This window comes from Daktulosphaira vitifoliae, unplaced genomic scaffold (assembly GCF_025091365.1).
Source record: "Daktulosphaira vitifoliae isolate Bord-2020 unplaced genomic scaffold, ASM2509136v1 Scaffold_4, whole genome shotgun sequence".
Taxonomy (NCBI): Eukaryota; Metazoa; Arthropoda; class Insecta; order Hemiptera; family Phylloxeridae; genus Daktulosphaira; species Daktulosphaira vitifoliae.
The window spans coordinates 36,161,145-36,176,981 of record NW_026099575.1 but is presented as its reverse complement, the minus strand read 5'-3'; the positions used below and the strand labels follow the sequence as shown (position 1 = coordinate 36,176,981).

The 15,837-nt window shown below is 24.6% G+C and overlaps 1 protein-coding gene across 3 annotated transcripts in view; it reads left to right on the top strand.

Annotated features, from left to right (window-relative positions):
* Positions 1 to 15,837, top strand: part of LOC126905437 (zwei Ig domain protein zig-8-like) — a 193,782-nt gene that overhangs the window by 175,735 nt on the left and 2,210 nt on the right. For 2 of the 3 annotated variants that reach the window (XM_050685119.1, XM_050685117.1), the window contains exons 3-6: positions 12,310 to 12,523; positions 12,900 to 12,971; positions 14,273 to 14,400; positions 15,628 to 15,796. In XM_050685119.1, coding sequence (XP_050541076.1) covers positions 12,310 to 12,523; positions 12,900 to 12,971; positions 14,273 to 14,400; positions 15,628 to 15,796 — 583 coding nt within the window. The remainder of the gene's footprint in view (positions 1 to 12,309; positions 12,524 to 12,899; positions 12,972 to 14,272; positions 14,401 to 15,627; positions 15,797 to 15,837) is intronic. The other variant, XM_050685120.1, reaches the window with a different exon arrangement.

The following is a 15,837-nucleotide window of genomic DNA, read 5'->3' as shown; positions in this document are numbered from 1 at the left end:
TAATCCCTTATTTGCCACCTTAACTATCTAAAGAATGCTTAAAAAAAAATCAGTTACCTTCTTTCGCCCATTAATAAAACCTCTAGCTTCTAGGAAATTCTTTATTAGTAAAAAAAAATATATTTCAATACGTTCAAGTACTAACTACAGTATCGATACATTTTCTAGATAGACAAGAAAAATGTAAAGCCAAAAGTTTTATATTATTTCAAAAATAAATTGTTTATTAAATTTTGCCATCTATTACGAGATTCCCTCTATTATAAATTCGTACAATTATAAAACACTTGATATTAGATCTATTACTTTTTTTAACGATAAAATAAACATAATTAAACATGAATTCCTCATGTATTAAATGAAATTAATTTTTCTTCGTGATATAAATTGAAGCACTATTTCATTTATAAAACTGCTGTTTAAATTTATTGCAAAAAAATGTTTGCACGTCAGGCTTTTAATTAATTTTTATGATCTTTTCTTGAAATAAACTATTTGCAATACAGCATAACGATTTTTATTAAAAACTTTTGCAGTCGGTTGGCTAATTTTACAAACATTAAAAATTAATATAATTCTATTCATTATAAAGTTGTCAAAGTTTTTGTAAAGAACAAACTTAAAAACTGAAAGTTTTCTGAAAAAAAAACAACTTAAATAGCTCGGTAATATTATGTCTAGTTTTAGCAAGAAAGTGTAAAATACTTAATAAAAATAGAAAAGCTTCACTTCGAAAAAAATCTTTGAATTTATTTTACTTTTTGTTAAACAATACTTTTAATAAAGATTTTTAAAAAAATTTATGATCACAAAACGTAATTCATTTTTATTTCTAATTATCGTAGAAGTATATTTTTTAACTGTTACTGAGTAATTTTATCAACATAAAACCTAACTAGTTGATGTTATTTCCTAGCTAATATATCCGACAAAATGTAAGTGTCCGGTACTTTCACCTCCGGTACTCAGAACTCGGAAGTAATCGTCTCAACGTTATTTCCAGCTTACATAGAAAACCCACCAACACATTTTGATCCAATTACCTGACTCAACCACTTCTTATTTCCAATATCCTTACCCAATGGATAATAAACATAGACAATATCCATGGTTAAAATTGTTGTATTTTATTTGTATTCACAACTAAAATTCTAACAATTACTTTATTTTTATTATCATAAAGTGGAAGGTAATATAGCTAATTTTAATTAGACATTAGACCTCGGAGTTTGTATGTAACGCATTTAGATTCAATTCAATTTACTTTTATAGAGTAATTTTCTTGTGTGACTATTGTGACCTCTTAAAAATATAGAACACAGTTGAATAAATAATGAGTTGTAAATACAATTAACTTACTTTAAAGTAAGTTTATTGTTTTTTGTAAATATAATTAATATTTTATATTCGCCTTTCATTAGGTGCATACTCAATTTTTCATTCAATATAAATAGATTTCTTTTCCCTATCAATTTACTGTTTATTTTTTTGTTAGCTTACCAATTCATGTAATAACTTTTACCAAGAAACCCAAACTAAAAGGACCTTTTCAGTTCACTATGCATCTATTCAATTTATTAATCATGACTTTTAACCTAGTTCTAAAAATTGTCATCTTACATTATTATTATGTTATATTATTTGTTGGTTCATTAAAATATCGACGGACGCAATCTAGATCGCTATTGTAAACGTTTATTTTATAGAAAGTACAAATAAAATAAAATTTATTTTTTCTCTCCGTAACTTAATTATAAATAAATTACAAGTTATACAACACTTTATCTTTTCCAGTTGGTAACATAATTTTTATTAAACTAAAATTATGTACCAAGAAGTAATTTAGATTTTAAAATTCTACAAATTAATTAAATAATGTACACCTTCTTATGTATATCACCTAATTTCACAAACTTAATTAGTTCGATAGGATGTCAGTTTTCATACTGTTAAGTGAATACTCGACATTGAAGTTTTCTCATTAAATTATTCAATTAACTTATTAATTTTAGAAAAACAAACAATGATTTTTCTATGATTTCGCGTTCTTACTTCAAATAATGGAATATATTATTCTCAAATTATGTATTGTATTTATTTATTTTACGTAAATAAGTTTTGTCACGATGCCGAATCTTAATTAATCGATTTTTAATTTAGTTAAGTGTGCCCAGTTTGTACGAGAAAACATTTACCGAGTACCAAAATTATCTATAGATTTTTAATTAGATGGAGAACCAAATAAATATATGTAGAAAATTAAAATCTACAGTAAAAAAATGATCCATGAACATATTATTTCATTAAATTAATCGTTTTTTATTAATTATAATAAATAAACATTATTTTATTTAATAGTATTTTAATTTTCTACTGAATTCAAAAATAAAAGTATAAAAAATATGTATATTATCTCTTGTCAGATTATTTATTTATAAAAAAAAAAATTTACAAAAAATTAATTTGAAAAACTTTTTAGAAATTAATTATACAATTATATTTTAATAATAAGAATTAAAAACCAATAATTAAATTTTTACCTAATATTTTCATAAATTTTGATTATATTCACGAACAGTAAATATATACGATAAATGTTTATAGTGTAAATAATACTTTAAATCAATGCACCGTCCTTTCAATTGAAATTGATCAAGCGTAGAACCCTTTTATTTAAATTTCTTATTTCAGTTCCCATAACACCAATGTTTTTTATATAGTGGAACTATTCACTACAACATTCTATTTAAATAGGATTTATTTATGAAATTTGATGTCTCTAGGAAGCATGGATATAAATGCATTTTCGCAGGTACTTTATAAATAATTTATTTAGGTGAACCTAAATAAAAAATACTTATTATTAGCCCCGCAGCAAAATTTGTCATAAAACTATAAAATATATAATTGTTTGGTTATAATACAATTTACTGATTTTCGATTACTTTCACACCCAAGAAATTTAATGATACATTCTATAGTCTTTTAAATTATTCATTAGTTTTGATCTCGAGGAAAATATTTTTATGTAAATAAATCTATACTAATTATACTTATAAGCAAAATATGCTGTATATATCTTATACTATCAATATTGTGGAATCTTAAATATGGAATTCACCTGTGAAGATTAATATTCTTGTTAAACTTAATATCAACATTGAAATAGTTTAGCTTAATATAATAACTTTGACAATCAAGCAAATTGTTTTGTTTTTATTTTAAAGTCAGTTTTACAATGTAGTATATACCACACAAAATATGTGATGTCTTTTAAGTAAGTAAAACTTATCCATTATGCTATAAAGTTAGTATCTTGAGTATTCCCATTAAGGAAAAGTTTCACCGAATTTTCAATAAAATTACACAATTACAAAATTTTCTTAGAATTTTAACTAAATATTAGTATTAACTACAGTTAGTTTTAGGATATATAAACATTTAAAACTTGTTGTTTGAATGTTTTGATTATATTTAACTAAGTATGTATGATCATATTTTGTTTTAACATTAAAATTTATATTTATTTACATTATTTTACTTAATTACTCTATGTAAAAAACAAATGAAAAAAGGGTAAGCTGCATCTTTAAATTTTAAATAAAACCAATACTTATTGAATTTTTAGTCACATATTACTTTTTAATTTTATTTTTTTCCAAATAAAATAAAGACTTTTTTTGTGACGATTTTGCTGTTATAAGTGTATGAACATTTTTATTAATTTAAATTAAAGTTAAATTTGAAAAAAGTTCAATTAATTCAAACAAAAACAAAAAACTACATTTATTTTCATTTACGGTTTAAAAAATTATGTGTTGAACCAGCTTGTTATAGAGCTTTGTTTCTGGAGTGGAAAGATTTAATTAATATGATGAATATACATTATACTTCAAGTTTATACCTTGTGTGATAAGTCATTGAAATGAGTTTAAAGCTGTTAAGGGTTCTTTGAACACAATACTTATATATTTTGTAATCGAGAAATAAGAATAAAATGGTTTTAGAGAGATAATCTATTAACATTTTTAATACATCTCATGAAATATAAAATTCGTTTTATCGTTCAATTTCTACAGCGAATAATAATAATGTTGTTCAAGTTCAACGAGAGTAGAGTAAAGAAATTAATGAACAGAAAAACTGAGTGGGGATACAGTGCTTACGATGCGTTAACACTAATAGAAGGCAAAATAAAAGCTCTCGGTATATTTGAGTTATATTTTTCTCGATTCATCAAACTGCGTTCTACGCCTCATGATGAACATACTTGGTATTTACTTTAAGCTAAAGCGGATATTTATAATAAATAATTGGTGTTAAAAGAAAACTAACCTAGTGAGTAATGTTTGTTGAACAAAGAAAGAGAAAAAATTATTTTGAAAAAAGAACTGATTACTATTTTATTAATGTTTTTTTTCGCTTTTTTATGCCCATTAGAACCCATAGGGGCCTCTACAAAGGATAGAGGTCTCTTAACCATTGATACTCCGGGACCAGATAGAGGGATGGGTATTCCAATTACCGAACTGATCTCTCGCTCGGCAAATGACGCCGCCCGTGACAGAGTTTTGAACCTGAGACAGCGTGAACCAAGTACTGCCGCGTAACCGTTTCGGCACACCGTTCCTCTTTTGATTTATTAATATTAAAAATAATTAAAAACTTGTTAGGTAGTGAAGTCATCTTAATAAATCGTAACTAAGTTGACCGTACGGTCATAATATTAATCTAATTGATTAGTGTCATTAGTGCAATTTGAGCAAAATATTTAGATCTAATTCAATTTTTCCCCACATTTGAATTATTTTTTTTATAAAAAAATACGTGTTATTTTCATAATTTTTGGGTGCTATGAAAGACTTTAGAGGAGCTGAGCCTCCTTAGATTGGCCAATAGATTGCGCTATGATTAATGCAATCACTAATGAAGAGTCAATGCTAATAAGTGAAAATAAAATAAACACCTTTGTGTATGAAATGTAATAAAATTTTAATAGTTGAATGATTACAACATATATTAATTATGAATAAAAAAAATGGTTTTATGTGATTTATATGTATTAATAGTGCTTAAGTAAATCAATATAGTATTTAGTTTAATCTATTAAAAAAAACAGAATATATTATATTAGTTATAATTTCTCATTAAATTTCATAAATAAGTACAGAATTTGCAAAACTAAAAATATGTAAATGAGTGAACCCCAAAACATATTCATCATGTTTATTAACTAATGATAAATCACTGTGCTTTTATTTTGCATATCATGCGAGAGAAGTGTAAACATCCCCTTTAACTTCATGTTATTTAAAAAAAAACTTTCCATTTAATTTATTTTGAAAGGCTCGAAATTATAGTTAATATTTCAATACCCAAGACCTTTTAGGACTAATATATCATTTTATAACTAATTAACTAGAATACTCCATGATTTTTGCACTTTATATACATGTACAATATTTTAGCATGTTATCATAAACACAAACGATGAATTTAATTAATATAAAAATACTTTATATATTTACTATACTTTTTTGTAATTATTATAACACTGATTCATGAACATTGCTGAAATCATAATTTTTATTCCGAGGTAATTAAATCCTATTGCAGATCTACACGAGTGAATTTTAATGTAAATAAAAACCTACACATATTTTACAAAGCGGCTGTGCATTGGTTAAAATACGATATAAAAAAATTGTTTGTGGTTTGCGGTTCAGGCAACCGAAAAGATTAAAATTAAAGAATGCGAATAAATAAAAAATGTAAATATAACAATTTTTTTTACGTGACCATACATTAAACCAACAGATGAGATAAAGTGGCCAAATATTACACATGGTTTTATACCTGTGTCTCTAATATATTTTTGGGATTTTCATTTTGTGTATATCTATATGTATTTGTACATAGTATTTTTTAGTGTTAACCTGGTTACAACTAGTCAATTTGCCTCTTGGTTTATATTCAAATAGTATACAAGGTGTTCATTGTTTGTAACAATGAGAACAATAGAAACCCGTTTCCTGACTTATTGAACACCCTGTATATGAATATAAATGATTGATAAATTCTGAAAACTGAAATTGACGGTCAAACAAAATTAATCAAGAAAAAAAATGTTTTAAATAAATTGATTATTATCTATGTATGGTTAAAAATTCTTTTTCATTTTACTAAAAATGAAATAAATCACACTTATAATTGGTATCCATTATTGATGATAGAATTTTACGTTTAGCAACATAGTTCTTTTTTAATAGATTATACTAGAGTCGCATTTAAGATTTTAGTGTGGATTAGTTTTAAAACTCCAAATTTTTTTCAGAATTACTCTTTAAATAATATTGGTGATCAGAAGAAAAAATTCCAACACTATTTTTTCCAAGCTTTTATCAAACTTTAATTATACATGTTATCATAGGACTAAAATAACAAATTTAGTCTCGAATAAAAATAACTCAGGTAACTTCCATTCCAATTTTCATGATTTAAAAAGTAAAACTGTTTATTATTATAGTTAAAAATTATTTGTCAGATAATTAAAAAAAAATAGTCATTAATTGAATTAACAAATTGTGATAAATTCTGAAAAGTATTAACATATTTGACGAGACTAAAATATGGAATCGTATAACATATCATTAACATCAAAAAAAAACTTACACCGACAATAATAGAAATATTTATTGAAACTTTTAATACATAATTTTAATTACTTTTTAACTAGCATTATTTGATTACCAGAATTGGTATGACCATATGTGCACATTTTGTATATAAGCTCAGGTGTTGAAAAGTATCCATCCTCTGGAAACTTAGACATGATAAATGTAACCAAAGTGTAATTTTGTCGAAGGTTGGTTGATGTAGAAGGTCATTTGTTGTTCGCCTGACCGATTTGATGTTGATTTGAAAAAGCGTTTGCCGTCACGATTGATGGAGTGCCTAGTCGTAGAATGATGCTACGGCAATAATATCAGTTTTTACTAATATGTATAGATAGATGTATGATTTAATAGTCCTTAAAAAGGCAAGAATTCCGAGTAAAATTTCATTTTATTTTTTAAAACTACCATATATTCCTAAAAAATTAACTACAATATAATATATTGTGGTTAATTCTTATATTATGTTCATATTTTTTATGGAAACTAAATATTTTTCTTAAAAAAAAATAACAAAAATTTTGGATGGCTTTTCTGATAATATTAATTGTGGATTAAAAGATAAAATAATTTCAAAAATAAAACTTTCCTTATTTATTTAGAAAGTTTTAAGTTCATGCAAAAAAGTCCTTAAACGATGAAAAAAATTAATAAGGGATTTTTAAGGGTAGTTTTAACCTTTGAAAATAAACCTTAAAGTGAATCTTATCCAAAATAGCACTGAAAATTCTTTACGCGCCTATACATATAAAGCCTATAATTTAATTTTTTTTATTATATGCTTTTGCTAATTTAATTATTTTTCATTCAACTAAACTTCTTAGACATTTTTTACACTATGCTTATCTTAATTATCTAGTAAATATTTTATCATGCGCATGATGTCAANTTATTTATATGCTTTTGCTAATTTAATTATTTTACTTTCAACTAAACTTCTTAGACATTTTTTACACTATGCTTATCTTAATTATCTAGTAAATATTTTATCATGCGCATGATGTCAACTTTGTTCACATTTGTTTATACCATTTATTAAGAATAGCCATACTTTCAATGGTTATTGCTCGTGCTTACATAATATATTATCTACGTACGAAAAGCAATACAATGATTTAAATGAAAGTTTTACAATAAATTTTTCTTTAGCCTCTCAGCATGTCTAAAAATATCCTAATAGTATAATAAATTAAAAATTTGTAACTGCAAAGTTTGACCGTACTACTAAAATAAATCCCATGACCTGTCACAGCTAATACAATTTAATGTTATAAAACAGTAAAAGTTTGGACAATTTTTTCCAGTAACTTTTTAAAAACAAGTATAAATGCAAATATTTGATGATGCCTGTAAATTTATAAAAAATAAAAGTAACTTAAATTGATACAATTTTACTACCACTTATATTTTACACACTAATACATGTATTCATGTAGCATATAAGAACTGAGGGAAGTGCTTGCAAAACGATTTTACTTATGAATTATTTGGAACTTTTGAAGTCAAACTAGCATAATAATCTGTGTTTATGTCTCAAAGTAAACACTGTAAGTAAATTTTCCGCAATCTATTATTAAATAATAATTTAATTTGACCAAAAATTTAAATTAAAGATTATACATTACACAATTATATCATCTTTGCATATACACTACATACTAAATAAAAAGCCTAAGTATTTAGGACATGCTTTAAAATAACAATAATAATTATCTCAATGAAAACATTTTTTGTCGCTTCTATATTATAATAATTTGGGCGGCATTTATTTATCAACATGTGTCCATCATCGGTGGAAAAATTATTCTTAAAAATGAACTAGTTCAAGTTAAAGTTATTTAAATCAAATATGATCTAAATCAAGTTCAAGTTCATTACAGTTAACTTTTTTTTAAATTAATGACAAAATTAAAATAATAATAAAATTAGAAAATATTTTATGAAATAAAATTTGTAGTTTTTTTTATTTAGGGTTTCGAAAATTCATCTAAAAAATAATGCATTCTCATTCTTATTCATTGAGCTCCAAATCGAATTAATTTACATTCAAATAACATTTTTTTCAAAAAGAAAGTATTCGCATTTACATTAACTAAAAAAGAATATATTCATGATAACATCCAATAAATTTTTTTTATAATACAGATATTGAGCTTGACAAGTAATGGCACATATGAGAGATTTGAAGGGGCTTACTTCCTTCGTATTTTCAGAAAAACTATATGTATTAAATATATAATATATATAATAAGTATACAAAAGTAGAATTTAAAAAAAGTACGTAAGCTTATTAGATATGTATGTTGCATTTAAAAAAGTGAAGTTGATTACTTCATAAGGTATAATGTATGATGATTGATAAAAAAAATGATATGTTGTTAATAAAACCAAAAAAAATTCTTATCATAACTTTTGTTTTGTAAGTAAATGAAAGAGTGCATTTTGATAAATGAATCACCTCATATGTTATTATATAAATATTATATATATTATTTTTTTCAAAATTGAAAATAATCTATTTTTATAACTAATCAAATGAATTTTTGCATTCAAATTCACATACTTATATAAAATTAATTAATTCATATTTATAATTAATACTGTGAAAATGTATATATGTTAATTTAAAATTAAATATTATAATAATATTTTTAGTAATGCATTTAATTGAATAAGCGTATTGGCGGGACCTTTCAGACGACCACTCGCCGAGTTAAATCTTGTCTTTGCTGGTTCTTTAGATAAAACAAAAATTCAAATAAAACTTTATGTACTGTATGTCTCCTTTGAGATTTTTATTATTAAACTTAATTTAAAGAAAATATAATTTTTACTCAAATGTTAGTAACTTAACCTTAAAATAAATATGTGTATAATGAATAAATAGCCATAACAATAATATTATTAAATTAGTGAAATTAAGTCGAGCTCATGACAATGAAAGAACCGAAACTCACTGACTTCCACTGTGCCATCCTCCTTTGACACGAACAATCAAATGAATTCATCCCGAGCTCTATTTTTATGATTATGGTACTAACTACTATCTCATTAAAACTTACCACGTTAAAAAATTACTGTTACTACGCTATGATATTATATTATTTCTTAAAAATTAATTTAAAATCAATATTGATTTCAAATTATAGACATATATTTTTTTTTATATAACTTGAACGGTAAAAAGACAGTCAAATAAACTTTGCGCTGAACGAATTAAAAATGTTCATGTTCATACAAAAAAAAAGAACTGACTTCGTGTTCTAGTTAATTTTCTAAAATTAGAACGTGTTCTTGTAAAATTCATATGAACACGTTCACATAAACATGTTCTGAGCCGTTTTATTATTACACGTGTGTAAACTTTGTTAGCTTATTTCTCTGTTTTTAAAAAAATCGAGATAGAAATGTTAAAAAAGATTTTGTAAAAAGAGAAAAGAAAAATAATAGAAGACTGACGATAATTCTGAAAATAAATGGCTGAAACGTGAAAAGCAAGATGATGGCAGAGGACGCAAATAATCTCAGAACGTGAAAGCTAAAAGTATAACGACCTTACATTGGTCAAAAATAATGCAAAACAAATGGGGAACAGTATTTGGCATCTCATCATATTAAAATATATTTATTCACTAATAAAGAATTTTTTCAACCGTATTGTGTTTAGAATATAATATTTTCTTTTTATAAAAGTTGAGTTGAACAATTTAATTGTTTTATTCAATTTTCTTTTTCTGCGTAATTAAAATACTTAAATTCATAAAATTAACACAATGTCTATCGATTAGTCATCCAGGTAAAAATTAACTTTTCTACTCTATTTATCCTGAACAATGTATGTTTTTAAAAAAGTTTTTTATCTCTTGGAAAAAAAAATAATTGTTAAAATTGGGGTAATTTTAACTCATTCAAACTTAATTTCTGAATTGTAATAATTATACAACTGATTTCTTGAGATTTATGTAAATCTCATTAGCATAAAAATTGAAACCGTACAAAAATCCACCTGCTTTTGCAATATACCAAATGTACATAGACAACTTTCGCTTTTCGTTTTATGTGCATGACAAAAGAACAAAAGAGATCGTCTAAAGCGCTTTACCATTTCCTTCGGATTTTCTGTTGTCAAAATCTTATGCACGATTATTGTTACTACACAATAGCAGATAGCCTTTGTATGTGACAGATTGTCTAAAATCAAAATAAAACACTGCGAGATTCATGTCTAACTCAAACGGACAATACAAACTAAGAAATTTAAAATATACAGTGATTATTAATAATGTACACAAAATGTGTCCTGTTCGATAATATTCTTAAAAATAAAGTTTGAATCGTTTTTTAAAACAATTGTCTATTCAGTGAATGTTTCGAATCTCATTGAATACTGATAAATATTTAAAAATATACTAATGGTGTTAGTCTTTTGACAAAAGCCCTTATTGTATAATATTCAGTGTATATTTTAAACTCTTTTCGAATCACTCAAAACTTTGCCTTCGAAACTTCTTAAACTTAAATAAACTACATAAAAACTATTTAAAAGTCACTAGACAAAAGTAATAAATCTATGACAATTTAAGTGAAACATTTTCAAGAAAAAGTACACGACAATTTTTGAATAGTATAATCATAGCCAGTATCTATACAACCGAATGAAAAAAAGTATTTTAACATAGTAATCTTCATAACCGCATAAAATGGTTTGTTAATAAAAGATTAATAACATTAATCCTCATTTTTAATATTTCATATTAATGTGTACACATAAAGATAACTGACATATTTTACAATATACAATAGCAAAATAAGTAAAAATTAATAGTTGAATGTAAACAACATTAAATTAATATTTAATTTTGTGTTATATAAAACGTAGTCCATCAAAATTTATCAATCAATAAGTATGTATTTCGCGTAAAAAATATCAGGACTATATTAAATTATACGTTAAGATTAATATAAAGGAACGATATTTGATAAAACGTTTTCGTGTAAACAATACCTTTAATATTTTATTATAAACAAAATAAAATCAGCTTTTGAGTTTGTTGTGAATATTAAACTTGAAAAATGATGTATACAAAAAAAAAAAAAACTATACATTTTTGAAGAATAAGTAATTATAAATTTTGTCGCATAAATATTTATTATTGCAGACTAAGTTAAATTTAAAATAAAATCTTAAAACGCCTGTTTATATTTAATTTTTAATAATTAAATATATTGACAAGTAGAAACGTTCCATCAATTATTATGTCCGTCAAACTTAGACTAGTAAACTCTTAAATTACACTAAAAAATCCTAAATAAGTTTTCAAACTTTGATTTCATGTTACTTTATATTGATTCCATCTTCAAAAGATAAAGTTCAAAGAAGAGTGAATTCTGAACCTTTAGTCTATATAATTTTAGATTTTTTTTAGTTATTAGTTTTTTATGAACTCAAAACTAAATATAAAACAAATTTTAGAAAGAATTGCTCGTAAAAAATAAAAATCAATATCAATTTTTTCTGAAAACAATTCTTACGTTAAAATTTTTAAGTTCAGTAAAATCAAATAATTCTACTGAATTCGTTTAGGGTAATATTAACAATTTTTGTTTTGTAATAATTTAAAATTTTGCTCTACAGGTATCATGGATTAGACATAGAGACATTCATATACTAACGGTAGGTGCATACACATATACCAGTGATCAAAGGTTTCAAGCCATCCACCATAGATCACATTCTGACCAGTGGACACTTCACATCAAATGGGCTCAAAAAAGAGATGCTGGTATTTATGAATGTCAAGTGAGCACTCAACCAGTGCGCAGTATTTTTGTCACACTTAATGTTGTTGGTAAGACAAAAGTATTAACTTCATATGATTAACAAATCACCGCAGAATAGAAATCAACACTAAATTAAATTTATTCGTCAAATGTTAAACTTTCAATATATTTAAAATCTAATTCGAATTTTCTGAAGCTATTTAAAAAAAAATCCCTGATATTCCGCGTATTAATCATTCACTTTTAAATAGACTAAATAGTAATGATTTAATTGTATATAACTATAAAAAAGTATCACTGAATAGGAAAAGTATTAAAATAGCTACTCTTTTATTGATGTACTTATCTATTTTGAACAATAAAAATTCGTTTTTACAGTATATATTCTTAAAAAATGATCTCGAGATGAAAAGAATTCATTTAATTAAACGTACATCGTTTCAGATTCGGTACCACCTTTCCATAGTCATGAAGATTTATTAGACATGATGATAGGAGACGGAGACGCTACAAAAGGTTATTATTATGCTTTTAAAATGGCCATAGTTCTTTGTCATTTCTAATTAAATTTGTAAAACTAACCAATTTTAAAAATTATAAAACTAACATTCCGTATAATTGGCAATAATACTTAATTGATTTTACATTATACAAATTAATAATGTCATAATATAACACTAGAACGCATTGCGTTTAATCACGAGAAAAACATATAATACAGTTTTGTAAACAGTAGCTTCTGCTTCATTAACATAAATGTACTAAATTTCATTGACCCACATTGTATTTTATGTAAAGGGAATAGTTGTTTTAATGTATTTTCCATTATGGTTGTAGTTATGTCAGAGGAACATAATAACTCTGCCGTAACTCAAAACTATAAATAACTCAACAACAAAGAGATAATAATTCCACTTTCTATTTAATCCAACTCTCAACTAGGATTAATTGAAAATATTTTTATCAAACTACTAATTATATATTGAATTCATACTAGATTAGAGTTCCTTAAATTAATTAACTCTTATTTACAAATTATCAAACTGTAATTAATAATTTGAATTTTTTGAGTTAGCGTGATACTAAAATTATTATTAAGAAATAACTAAGAAGACAAAATAGAAAGTAGAATAAATTATGGTTTAAGTGACACTATAATAATACAAAATTAGATGTAATTAATACCAGTAAGAAATTATTTTTTTAATACATTTTTAATATTTAAAATCATAAAAGTTTTTGTTACAATTATTGAGTTAACAAGATGACAATTTTAAACCGTTCTGCAAATTAATTTTCAAACTTTTCTATGTTAAGTACTATTAAGAGCGCTATTTGACTAATTAGCAGTTCTTTCTTATCAACAGAATATATGATACATCTCATTCACGAATGTTATAAGTATCAACATAATACTTACGTGTGCTTAAAACTATTACGGAGCAAAAGTTCGAGCAACCAAACGTTTTTAATTAAAATTCTTGAAATTCCAAATGTTACCACTTTAGTACACCTTCAATTATTTGTACACATCTCAATTTGATTTTAAAAGCTAAGTAAAACTTCCGTGATGTGTATGAATAAAACTTTATACTGATATCATAATAAATATTCTATATTTAAATATTACTATAGCTTTATAAATTCTTAAAGTATAAAAAAAATCAGTTTATAACATAATATTACGCTTATATTGTGGGTTGTAATTGAAATTAATTGACCTCAATCAAATTTGTTAACATGAATATGAATTACTAAAAAATCGAAGAAGATATATATGTATAATTTTTTTTTTGATTTAAACTATTTTCTTTTAGTTCCATCAGCATCTATATCTGGAGGTCCTGACATTCATGTAAATGAAGGAAGCACCATAAATCTAACTTGTGTTGTCAAATTCAGCCCAGAGCCACCAGCTTCCATTTTTTGGTACCATTATGATGAGGTGAGTTTATTCAGGAGTAATTTTATTTCAATTTTTAATTAAAATTATATTTTTATATTAATAATTAAAAGATTAGAAAAGTAACTCAATGCGGTGATATCAATTTTCGATACCATTCTCAGAAAAAATATGTTAATTATAATTAAACATAATTACAGAATATAATTATTATAAAAGAATACTAAAAATTTGATATCTTATTATAATTCTTGTTTATTAAAAAAGATATCTTCATTTGTACACATTTAGACATATTTTTTTCTATTTTTTGTAGATTATCATTGTTATTTTTTTTATTAACTAATATAAAATAAATATACTTTATTTTTATCAACTCTGCAGTTTGCGCTTTTTACAGGTATAAAAAGTACATTAATGTAAAACAAAAAGTATGTCACTCAGGTAAATCAAAGTTTAAATCATACATATCGCTAAAAAAAATGTATGACAACAGATAAAAAATATAAACATTAAAAAATAAACTTTCGTGGACTACAGTTTCTTCATTGAAATTGCATCAGGCAATCCTACATAATGGTTCTTTCTACGGGCAAATCAATAAGCTGCTCATAGTGTATTCAATATTCCCTTAAAGCCATCGTTGATGTTATTGTATACTAAGCTATAAACTTTTCTTTGAAAACTTTTAAACAAAATTTAGTACCATATCACATGAATCTGGCAAAAGTTATCTCCTACAAAAATACTTCACGTTACCTCGTCTTTTATATAAATCTAATATCATTTGTACCTACTGTGCTTCTGACTTTGTCAACATTTTAGTTTTATTAACATAAAAATTTCAGTTAATCACTAAATTTTAAGTTTGACATTTGCAATACTAATTTTTATTGTGTTGAGTAATTAATGATGATTTACGTCTATAACTAATTAAAACTAGTCAACGTTTAATAAAACTAAAACTAAAACTATAAATTGCAGTCTAATTTGTAAATTTAATAATCATTGCACGTGGCACAAACTAACTAGTGAAGCTATGTATTACCTTGAGATTTATTACACTCAAGTAAAAATTAAACCAACAATTCGTGCTGTTTAAAAAACTAAAGCCAGGACAAAATATTTTATTTTTAAAAGAGAGGGGCACTATAAAACGTTTTTAACTAAGCACGATGTCCTAACAAGTATCCCAGTTAACCTATCCTTGTATCGTTATTTATAAAGATGTGCATGATAATTAATCAAATTAATATGTTTGTTATTTAGGTAATTAGTTACGATTCCACTCGAGGAGGTGTAAGTGTTGTCACAGAAAAAGGAGATATGACGGTAAGCTATCTGCTCATACAAGATGCCGTGCAATCCGATTCTGGAAAATACTCGTGCATACCGTCCAATGCTGATGTTTCAAGTGTAGTCGTTCATGTACTAAATGGTAATTATTCAAACTTTTTTTTTTATATATAATTACTATAA